The sequence below is a fragment of the Entelurus aequoreus genome, linkage group LG28 (assembly GCF_033978785.1).
Source record: "Entelurus aequoreus isolate RoL-2023_Sb linkage group LG28, RoL_Eaeq_v1.1, whole genome shotgun sequence".
In the NCBI taxonomy this organism is placed as follows: domain Eukaryota; kingdom Metazoa; phylum Chordata; class Actinopteri; order Syngnathiformes; family Syngnathidae; genus Entelurus; species Entelurus aequoreus.
Window position 1 is genome coordinate 1506156 of NC_084758.1, and position 12500 is coordinate 1518655.

Genomic DNA, 12500 nt, shown 5'->3' on the forward strand with positions numbered 1-12500 from the left:
CTAACATTCGTTAAATATTGAGTAAATATCACGCTAACATTCATTAAATATTGAGTAAATATCACGCTAACACATTAAATATTGAGTAAATATCATGCTAACATTCATTAAATATTGAGTAAATATCACACTAACACATTAAATATTGAGTAAATATCATGCTAACATTCATTAAATATTGAGTAAATATCACTCTAACATTCATTAAATATTGAGTAAATATCACGCTAACATTCATTAAATATTGAGTAAATATTCATGCTAACATTCATTAAATATTGAGTAAATATCATGCTAACATTCATTAAATTTAGTAAATATCACGCTAACATTCATTAAATATTGAGTAAATATCACGCTAACATTCATTAAATATTTACTAAATATCACGCTAACATACATTAAATTTGAGTAAATATCACGCTAACATTCGTTAAATATTGAGTAAATATCACGCTAACATTCATTAAATATTGAGTAAATATCACGCTAACACATTAAATATTGAGTAAATATCATGCTAACATTCATTAAATATTGAGTAAATATCACACTAACACATTAAATATTGAGTAAATATCATGCTAACATTCATTAAATATTGAGTAAATATCACTCTAACATTCATTAAATATTGAGTAAATATCACGCTAACATTCATTAAATATTGAGTAAATATCATGCTAACATTCATTAAATATTGAGTAAATATCATGCTAACATTCATTAAATTTAGTAAATATCACGCTAACATTCATTAAATATTGAGTAAATATCACGCTAACATTCATTAAATATTGAGTAAATATCACGCTAACATTCATTAAATTTAGTAAATATTTAATGAATGTTAGCGTAATATTTACTCAATTGTTCATTAAATATTGAGTAAATATCACGCTAACATTCATTAAATATTGAGTAAATATCATGCTAACATTCATTAAATTGAGTAAATATCACGTTAACATTCATTAAATATTGAGTAAATATCACGCTAACATTCATTAAATTTAGTAAATATTTAATGAATGTTAGCGTGATATTTTACTCAATTGTTCATTAAATATTGAGTAAATATCACGCTAACATTCATTAAATATTGAGTAAATATCACGCTAACATTCATTAAATTTAATAAATATTTAATGAATGTTAGCGTGATATTTACTCAATTGTTCATTAAATATTGAGTAAATATCACGCTAACATTCATTAAATTTAGTAAATATTGAATGAATGTTAGCGTGATATTTACTCAATTGTTCATGAAATATTGAGTAAATATCCCGCTAACATTCATTAAATTTAGTAAATATTGAATGAATGTTAGCGTGATATTTACTCAATTGTTCATTAAATATTGAGTAAATATCCTGCTAACATTCATTAAATTTAGTAAATATTTAATGAATGTTAGCGTGATATTTACTCAATTGTTCATTAAATATTGAGTAAATATCACGCTAACATTCATTAAATTTAGTAAATATTGAATGAATGTTAGCGTGATATTTACTCAATTGTTCATGAAATATTGAGTAAATATCCCGCTAACATTCATTAAATTTAGTAAATATTGAATGAATGTTAGCGTGATATTTACTCAATTGTTCATTAAATATTGAGTAAATATCCTGCTAACATTCATTAAATTTAGTAAATATTGAATGAATGTTAGCGTGATATTTACTCAATTGTTCATGAAATATTGAGTAAATATCCCGCTAACATTCATTAAATTTAGTAAATATTGAATGAATGTTAGCGTGATATTTACTCAATTGTTCATGAAATATTGAGTAAATATCCCGCTAACATTCATTAAATTTAGTAAATATTGAATGAATGTTAGCGTGATATTTACTCAATTGTTCATGAAATATTGAGTAAATATCACGCTAACATTCATCAAAGGACATCTTTGTCTTGGTGGAGTTCAACTCCTGGTCAAACGTGACTTTCTGTCCGCCAGCTCGTGCATGAGCGCATGTTTATGCACATTTACGGCCCGCTGTCTCATAAAAACGCACGCGCGCTCGGGGACGGGTTAGGCCACGCCCCCTCCCGCGTCCACGCAGGGCGACCACCTAGCAGGACACCACATGCTTCACCCCGAGTGCTGACCACCTCCCTAAAGCGTGTGTCGGGGGGTGTAGATTAGCGCATGAATTACAATGCACACACACACACACACACACACACACACACACACACACACACACACACACACACACACACACACACACACACACACACACACACACACACACACACACACACACACACACACAGTCCCAGTATTGCAATTGGAGGTGAGTTACAGGTCTGGGCAAAGAGGTTTGTTCCGCATGAGTCCTCCTCCAGTTCTTCTTCTACGAGTCTTCTGAGGAACATTTGATTTAAATACTTTTTTTTCCTACTTGACTAAGTTTGCTGTCAGCAGTTTCCAAGAAGAGGTGAAAGGGTCATGGCTCTCCTAGGGCTGGGCCGTAGATGACGCGAGCCATGCCGTCCCCACCTAGACCGCTAATACTGCTCACCCTTTAGAGCACAGCTGTGACTTATTGTCTCACAAAGCAGCACCTAATTACCACATTCTCCCGTATACAAGCCCCACCCACAACATTTAGGAATAAAAATATGTATGTTTAAATGAGTTATTTACTAAGAAATATTTTGTAAATGTGTATTTACATAATAATTTCCAAACGGCAGTAAAAGGGCTGACCAAACAAAACAGAAGCTAGCTCTCCAATCAGCTAAACAGACTCAATAACTCCACGCTGACGTTTTGATGAATTTACTGAGGAATTTGTGAAAGTGAAACAATACAAAAAGAATGTAAGTTAATAATACTAACACAGACTCTTGTTAGCATATTAGCTCATGCTAACAACATGAACTTGATTACATTATGATAGCAGGTACAAATATGCATGAAAACACTCCTACTGACATCACACATGGGACGTTTTAGTAGGTAAGAATAGTTTTAGTTATATTGTAAAACTTACACACGTTGCCTGGAGTGATGAATGGAAAAATTCACGCGAGTAGAAACGCTATGGACGGCTAGCAGACAGAACGACACTTCCACTTAGACATCACACATGGGACGTTTTAGTAAGTAAGAATAGTTTTAGTTATATTGTAAAACTTACAAACGTTGCTCGGAGTGATGAATGAAGAATCCACACGAGTAGAAACGCTATGGACGGCTAGTAGACAGAACAGCACTTCTAAATAGAAGAACACTGCAGCGCCTGCAGTGAGATGGCACCATAGCACTAACAATAAAACACCTTTTTAAAGTGTTGAACTTTATTTAATAAACATAAATTATTATTACATTTAGATGTTATTTATTTGATCACTTAATAGGATTAAAACCAAGAGTAAGATCACTAATTTAGAGTATTTGAGTGGGCCCCGGGCCCCAGTGTAGTGGAAAACCTAAAGATTAAGAAATTCTGCTCTAGGTGGCGCTCACAGCCCTATGGTTAAGAAACACGGATTACAGACATCACACATGTCGGGACGTTTTAGTAAGTAAGAATAGTTTTAGTTATATTGTAAAACTTACAAACGTTGCTCGGAGTGATGAATGAAGAAGCCATACGAGTAGAAACGCTATGGACGGCTAGTAGACAGAACAGCACTTCTAAATAGAAGGACACTGCAGCGCCTGCAGTGAGATGGCACCATAGCACTAACAATAAAACACCTTTGTGTTTAAAAGTGTTTAACTTAAGTTTATTTGAATAAACATATATATATATATATAATATGAATTATTATTACATTTAGATGTTATTTATTTGATCACTTAATAGGATTAAAACCAAGAGTAAGATCACTAATTTAGAGTATTTGAGTGGGCCCCGGGCCCCAGTGTAGTGGAAAAGTTGGGTCCTGAGGTAAAAAAGGTTAAGAAACTCTGCTCTAGGTGGCGCTTGCAGCCCTATGGTTAGGAAACACTCCTACAGACATCACACATGGGACACTTTAGTAAGTAAGAATAGTTTTAGTTTTATTGTAAAACTTACACACGTTGCTCGGGGTGATGAATGAAGAATCCACGCGAGTAGAAACGCTATGGACGGCTAGTAGACAGAACAACACTTCCACTTAGACATAAAACATGGGACGTTTTAGTAAGTAAGAATAGTTTTAGTTATATTGTAAAACTTACAAACATTGCTCGGGGTGATGAATGAAAAATCCACACGAGTAGAAACGCTATGGACGGCTGGTAGACAGAACAACACTTCCACTTAGACATAAAACATGGGACGTTTTAGTAAGTAAGAATAGTTTTAGTTATATTGTAAAACTTACAAACATTGCTCGGGGTGATGAATGAAAAATCCACACGAGTAGAAACGCTATGGACGGCTGGTAGATAGAACCACACTTCCACTTAGACATAAAACTTGGGACGTTTTAGTAAGTAAGAATAGTTTTAGTTATATTGTAAAACTTACAAACATTGCTTGGAGTGATGAATGAAGAATCCACACGAGTAGAAACGCTATGGACGGCTGGTAGATAGAACCACACTTCCACTTAGACATCACACATGGGACGTTTTAGTAAGTAAGAATAGTTTTAGTTATATTGTAAAACTTACAAACATTGCTCGGGGTGATGAATGAAAAATCCACACGAGTAGAAACGCTATGGACGGCTGGTAGACAGAACAACACTTCCACTTAGACATAAAACATGGGACGTTTTAGTAAGTAAGAATAGTTTTAGTTATATTGTAAAACTTACAAACATTGCTCGGGGTGATGAATGAAAAATCCACACGAGTAGAAACGCTATGGACGGCTGGTAGATAGAACCACACTTCCACTTAGACATAAAACTTGGGACGTTTTAGTAAGTAAGAATAGTTTTAGTTATATTGTAAAACTTACAAACATTGCTTGGAGTGATGAATGAAGAATCCACACGAGTAGAAACGCTATGGACGGCTGGTAGATAGAACCACACTTCCACTTAGACATAAAACTTGGGACGTTTTAGTAAGTAAGAATAGTTTTAGTTATATTGTAAAACTTACAAACATTGCTTGGAGTGATGAATGAAGAATCCACACGAGTAGAAACGCTATGGACGGCTGGTAGATAGAACCACACTTCCACTTAGACATAAAACTTGGGACGTTTTAGTAAGTAAGAATAGTTTTAGTTATATTGTAAAACTTACAAACATTGCCTGGAGTGTGAATGGAAAAATTCACGCGAGTAGAAACGCTATGGACGGCTGGTAGACAGAACGACACTTCCACTTAGACATCACACATGGGACGTTTTAGTAAGTAAGAATAGTTTTAGTTATATTGTAAAACTTACAAACATTGCTCGGAGTGATGAATGAAGAATCCACACGAGTAGAAACGCTATGGACGGCTAGTAGACAGAACAGCACTTCTAAATGGAAGGACACTGCAGCGCCTGCAGTGAGATGGCACCATAGCACTAACAATAAAACACCTTTGTGTTTAAAAGTGTTGAACTTTATTTAATAAACATAAATTATTATTACATTTAGATATTATTTATTTGATCACTTAATAGGATTAAAACCAAGAGTAAGATCACTAATTTAGAGTATTTGAGTGGGCCCCGGGCCCCAGTGTAGTGGAAAAGTTGGTAAAGAAGGTTAATAAACTCTGCTGTAGGGGGCGCTCGCGGCCCTATGGTTAAGAAACACTGATTATATTTTGGCCAAATAAGCTTTTTGTTGTATTTGTTGATGTTTGCAAAGAGGAGCAGTAAATCAGGAGCACTAAGAGTTCCATATGTTGTTAGCTCACGCATGCTATCTGTGATGATAGCTTGTTTGGCTAATTGTACACCCTGGAGCCAAACATGTTGCTACTTCAACTGTTAGCATGACAGCTTTTTGACTTCAACTTGCAGTTAACATTGGAATCACCGCCTCTTACAAGCACCACGTGCATCAACATCAGAGTATAGTCTGTGGTAAACCTAGGCGCGGGTACCTAATCTAGTGGCCGGGTGTGAAAAAGACAGACTTGACCTAAGAATGCAAAACACCCTCTTTTGCCCTCAGCATCTTCTCCAGCAGGCTTAAGACATCATCCCATCTGAAGGGTCACGTATTGCCCCGTGGAGCACTTCTGGCTCACATAATGCAAACCAAACCCCCTCGGACCACCCGGGTGCCAAAACAAGCCGCGGGCCTGAAGTAGAGCCTGCAGAGCCGTGCTGGCACGCACGCACACGGGAAGACCCTTTAGATGGCCTTTAGTAAAACAGCCAGGACCTGGAAGAAGTCATCCCTGCATCCGTCTCAGTCACATCCCACAGAATGACGGCTTAATAAACTGGAGAAGAGCTAATCAGGAAGTGAATAATGAGTACTGCAAGTGTTACTTGGACACCCTCCATCCATGATCTCATCCAAATATCCCTCCAGCAGATGCCAACACTCCAGTTCATGAACTCTCCCCTGACAAACAAAGGAAAGGCAGAGTGCGGAAAAGAAGTTAGCAGCTCACTCACCTCGGCACGCTGCGTTCTGGGCTGGCTGGCGTCCGTCTCGATGGCGTAGACGTCCAGCAGGTAGAGCTCGGACCCCTTCTCCCTGTCGAGCTCCTCGGCCGTCTGGATCACTCCGGTGTGGCGCCCGATGGTGAAAAGTCGCCCCGCGGCTCTCCCGCTGCCGCGCACCCCGACGATGTAGTACTCCAATCTGGTGGCGGACCCCCGCGGGCTGGAGGCGTCCAAGGAGATGACGTCGGTGCCAGGCGGCTGGCCCTCTTTGAGGATGGTGATGTATTTAGGCTGCGTGAACACGGGGCCGTCCAGGCCCTGCAGGATGATGGTCATGTCCGTCCTGGAGGTCTTGCGGTCGCCGCCGTGGTCGGTGGCCGACACCGTGAGCGTGTAGACCAGGCGGGACGGCACCAGTTGGGAGGCCAGGCGGATGTCGCCGCTGTACCTGTCCATGATGAAGGTGTCCGAGTCCCCTTCCACAAGCTCGTATTCCACTTCCCCGTTTTCCCCCTCGTCGGGGTCAAAAGCCAGCACCGTGGTCAGGATGGAGCCGATGACAATGTTGGGTTCGGCCACAAGGGCATTCTGGGATACAAAAGTGGGAATGTTATCATTGAGGTCAGTGACCCATATTGTTACGTTCTTCAGGGCAAACCGGCGGGATTCAAAGGGCACGGCCTGGTCGGTGGCTTTCACTGTCAGCTCAAAGAGGTTGGAGAACTCCCTGTCGATCTCCTTGGCGGTGTAGACCAGGCCCGAGGTCGGGTGGATGTTGAAGTGTCCTCCTCTGGGGACCTGCTGGACAATGGAGTACTCCAGCAGCCCGTTGATGTCCGCGTCGGTGTCGTGAGCCGTGATGGTCATGACGGACGCGGAGATGGGAAGATTTTCAGGGATGGATTTGAAAATGTCCCCGGGGGTGAATATGGGGGGGTTGTCGTTAAAATCCCTCACGTGGATGATGACGGGAATAGACGAGGAGCGCTGCGGTCTGCCCCTGTCCCTCGCCGTGACGTTGAGCTTGTACAAGGACTGCGTTTCGTAGTCCAGCTTTTTGACGAGAAAGATGCTGCCGGTGTTGGGGCTGATGCTGAACGTGCCGTGGTGGTTTGTGGCGGTGATGCTGTACGTTATGTCGGCGTTCTGGCCCGAGTCTGCATCAGAGGCCGTCACAGACGCCACCAACTCGCCTATCCTCATGTTCTCAAGCACGTCCACCGACATGGAGGATTTAGGGAAGGTCGGGGAGTTGTCGTTCTGGTCCAGTATGCTAATGCTAAGTATGCAGGAGGAGGACAAGGGCACGGTGCCAGCATCAACAGCTATTATTTTCAGAGAATAGGAGGATGTTGACTCATAGTCCAACTTTCCGACCAGAGTGACTTGTCCAGAGCTGCTGTCGATGGTGAACTGTCCTTCCTCGTTGCCTTCAGCAATGCCATAATCAACCAGTCCGTTGTGGTTGTCATCTACATCGGAGGCGGAGACACGCAGGAGTTGAGTCATGTTCTGAGCGGACTCAGAGATGGAGGCCTGGTAAATGTCTTTGGTGAACTTGGGCGAGTTGTCGTTGATGTCTTGTATGTAAACTTGCACTTTGGCCTGGTCTCTGAGGGGCCGGGGGAGACCCTGGTCTGACGAGATGACAACGAAGCTGAAGGCGGCGGCGCCTCTTTGTCTCATGAGCGACTCGCGGTCCAATCGCAGCGTGCTCCGCAACTCCCCCGTGATGACGTTCAGCTCAAAGTTGTGCTGCGGAGTCTCAAATGAGTATCTGACGTCACTGTTTGGACCAAAGTCCTTATCCTCGGCGTAAACGAAGCCCACCAGCGAGCCCCTCTTCTGCTCCTCCTCATAGTGAAATACATAATTGGTGGTGTTAAAGAGCGGGCGGTTGTCGTTGACGTCCTCCAGGATCACGCTGACATTGACGGTGGCACTTAGCGGCTCCACGGCCTGGTCTGTGGCCACCACCACTAACTTGTATTTTTCCTGAAGCTCTCGGTCCAGGTCCGCTTTAATGTACAACTGACCGTCTGGAAAAATACCAAAGATGTCGGCGGTGTTGCCGCCGACGATGTCATACATGATCTCCCCGTTGAGACCAGAGTCTTTGTCCGTGGCCTCCACTTTAAAGAAGCGGCTGTTGACGGGCTCCGACTCGGAGATGGCGACCTCGTAGGAGAGCTGGTCGAACACGGGCGAGTTGTCGTTGACGTCGTACACGCTGACAATGAGGACTAAACCAGAGGTGTGCCGGGGGACCCCCATGTCTGACGCCACAACCTCAATCTCGTACGATGTGGCGCTGACCTCCAGCGGCCCGGTCAGCGTGATGAGGCCGTGCTTCTCGTGGACGTGAAAGAGGCCTTTGGGGTTTTGCTTGAGGCTGTAGACCACCACGCCGTTGGTGCCCTCGTCGGGATCTGAGGCTTTGGCTTGGAATATCACATGACCTGCGCCCCAGTTCTCCACGGCGCTGACGTGCTCCACGGAGTGAATGAAGTGGGGAGCGTTATCATTCAAGTCCTTCACTGTGATGTTAACAAAGGCCTCTCCTGTGATCTCACCTGCTCTGGCGACAACCTTCAGGTGATAAAAGCCCTGCTCTTCCCGGTCTACCTGACTCCGTGCTGTGATCTGACCGGCTGCGTTTACACTGAAAAGACCCCGATGGTCTCCTGACGTGATCAGATAGGAGATATTAGAGTTGAGATCAAGCGAGGAGGCTGACACGCTCCCTATTACTGTCCCGACACCAACGTTCTCAAACATGACAAAGCTGTACACTCTCTGGCTGAAGATGGGGGGGTTATCCTGCGTATCTATCACGGTCACGGTCACAATGGCGTGGGTGTGCGAGCGCAAGCCGCCACCATCTGCCGCTGTCACCTGGAGCTGATAAGTGGTTCTCAGCTCCCTGTCCAGAGACACTTGCGTGCTAATTTTGCCCGTGTTGCTGTTAATGTGGAATGCGGACGTGTCCCCCGCTGTGATGATGTATTTGACCGTGCCGTTACCACCCAAATCCGTGTCTGTGGCGGTGACGGTGGTGGCGTAAGTGCCGGGGGGCTCATTCTCTTTCACATTAGCAAAATACTGCACGGGGTAAAAAACTGGCCTGTTGTCATTGATATCCCTCAGGGTGATGTTGACTTTTCCGAGAGAGTGCAAAGGAGGCGTGCCCGCGTCTGCCGCCTGGATGTGGAGCAAGTAGGAGGCCTGATCCTCTCGGTCTAGCTCAGCGGCCGTGCTTAATCGCCCCGACGCGGCCTCCAGGCGGAACAGCTCCCGGACGCTGGCTGGCGTCTCCGCGTCAAATGAGAACCGGATTGTTCCGTTCTCTCCCAGGTCGTCATCTGATGCGGAGAGCACCAGAAGCTGGGCGCCGGCGGGAGCGTGCTCCACTAGAGACACGTGATACGTGCTCTGCGTGAAGGCGGGCACCTGGTCATTGACATCAGTGATGCTGACCATCAGTTTAGTGTAGGAAATCTTGGGCTGCAGCCCCTGGTCTTTGGCACTAATGTTCAGCACAACTTGGGACGCTAGCTCCCTGTCCAACAAAGCAGCGCTGGTAACCAGCCCGCTGTTCTCGCTGATGGAAAACCAGCCCAAAGCGTTTCCAGACACCAGCGAGTAACGCAGGTTGGCGTTCTGCCCAGAGTCGCCATCTGTTGCAGAAACCCCTTTAATGTAGCTGCCTTTAGGGACGTCTTCGCTGATACGGACCCTGTACAGCGCCTCCTGGAATATCGGCGGGTGATCGTTGATGTCATTTACAAATATCACCAGGCTAGCAAAAGACGAGCGCGCCACGGGCCTGCCGTTGTCGGACACCGACACGGTCAGATTGTACGAGGAAATCCTCTCCCGGTCTAAAACGCTGGCCACTTTGATGAGACTCAAATTGGGCACGGGGGACGTGTGCACCTCAAAGTGTTTCTGCTCGTTGCCTCCCAGGATGGACACAGAAATGTTGCCGTTAGCGGAGGGAGAGTCCGAGTCAGACACGGTGAGCAGCGCCACCACCGTGCCAATTTGAGCATTTTCATCCACAGAGGCAAATTTAGACGTGGTGGGGAAATACCTGAACTTCACCACCGGGTCGTTATCGTTCACATCCACCAGCTTGACGGTGGCCTCGCTTCTGCCCGACAGCGACGGCACGCCGTTGTCCACCGCGTGAATAGTCAGCGAGTACTCTTTCTTACTTTCATAATCCAAACTCTGCTTGATGATAATAGTACCTTCTTTGGGGTCAATTTGGAAGGGCGTGCCCTCATCCAGAAAGTACCTGACCTCGGCGTTAGTTCCCTCATCCTGATCTGACGCCGTGACCTGCAGGATGCTGGAGCCCACCACCGCGTCCTCCAGCACGCTGCTGTGATACTGCTCCTGCTCAAAAACAGGCGGGTTGTCATTGATGTCCTGGATGGTAACATTCACCTGCAGGTAGCCAAACTTTTTAGGGTCCCCCTTGTCTTCCACTTCAATCAGGAGCTGGTAGAAGGGAGCCACTTCCCGGTCCAAGCCTCCCGTGGACACCAGGTGCAGGAACGCCCCCTCTCCACTGGGGTTGACTGTAATATCCAAGCGGAACTTCTTCTGCTGGTTACCCTTCACTATTGTGTAGGTGGTGTGGTCCACTCCGTTGCTGCCAATGTCGGAGTCCGTGGCCGTGTCCAGGATGACTTGTCGCCCGCTGCTGGCGTCCTCCTTGAAGGACACCACCATGGAGGCGTCCGGGAACACGGGCGCATTGTCGTTGATGTCCAAAACGACAATCCTGACCTCGGTGGGGTAAGTGGGCTGGCTGGACAGCACCACCACGTTGATGACGTCACTCTGCAGCAGCTCCCTGTCCACGAGGGAGGAGGTGGCGATGACCCCCGTGCTGGAGTTGATGGCAAAAAGTTGGTGCTTCTCACTGAAGCGGTACGTGAAGCTGGCTCTGGTCTCTATCTGGCCCACGTAGGTGCCCACGGGCTGCTCCTCCAGCACTTGGAACTCTTGGCGGACTTGCATGGACGCCGAGTAGCGGGACCACGTCCACAGCAGCAGCAGCAGCAGCGGGAGGGAGCGTGCCATGGTCTAGTCCAGTCCGGTCCTGCTTTCTTACTCACACTCAGTCCGTGCCGGGGACGCATCCACGCTCCAGCATCGTCCCGGCAAAGTGCGTGCGTGCGTGCGCGCTCCTCATCCGTGCAGAAAGATCCAGAAGGAGGCGAGCTTCATTCCTCCGCAGCACAAAAGTGGGAAAGAAAAGCAGGAAAAAAGTGACAAGTTGACTCGAGCGCCGCGTGGAAAAGTTGCTCCGCTGGCGTCCACTCGACGTCCACTCGACGTCCACTCGACGTCCACTCGACGTCCACTCGACGTCCACTCGACGTCCACTCGGCGTGTGCGCGGCCCAGCAAAGTTGCAAGGAGCAAGAAGTGCTTCCCGCCCTCGGAGGCGCTCATTGGACGGACCACGTGCACGCGCGCGCGCCGCCGCCTCCATCACTTTCCGACGCCGTTCACGTCAGTCACGCGCGAGACGCATTCCACACTCGGGGGGGAAATCTAATAAAAGAAGGTCATCACGTTAAAAAGACGACTTTTGAAACGTCTTCTTGGGATTCAAAAATGATCTTTTTAAAGGATTTCTAAACTGTCTTTGTTGACCTTTTTTGTGCGTCTTCTTCTCTTTGTGGGGTCAAATCATCATCGGGTCATTCGGAATAAATCATCATTTCATGTCACACTCACAACCTGCGCTGGATAAACATCTGCTGGTTTATTCCAGTATTGACTACATTTTACCTTGTTTTCTTCCAGTATTGACTACATTTTACCTTGTTTTCTTCCAGTATTGACTACATTTTACCTTGTTTTCTTCCACTATTGACAACATTTTACCTCGTTTTGTTCCAGTATTGACAACATTTTACCTTGTTTTCTTCCAGTATTGACAACATTTTAC

General features: G+C 45.3%; 1 protein-coding gene across 1 annotated transcript in view; it reads right to left on the minus strand.

Annotated features, from left to right (window-relative positions):
* The window catches only part of fat4 (FAT atypical cadherin 4), a 190440-nt gene extending 178528 nt beyond the window's left edge, over positions 1 to 11912 (minus strand). The window contains exon 1 of the mRNA XM_062039710.1: positions 6540 to 11912. Within this exon, the coding sequence (XP_061895694.1) occupies positions 6540 to 11624 (5085 nt within the window). The 5' untranslated portion in view covers positions 11625 to 11912. The remainder of the gene's footprint in view (positions 1 to 6539) is intronic.
* Between the last annotated feature and the right edge of the window lie 588 nt (positions 11913 to 12500).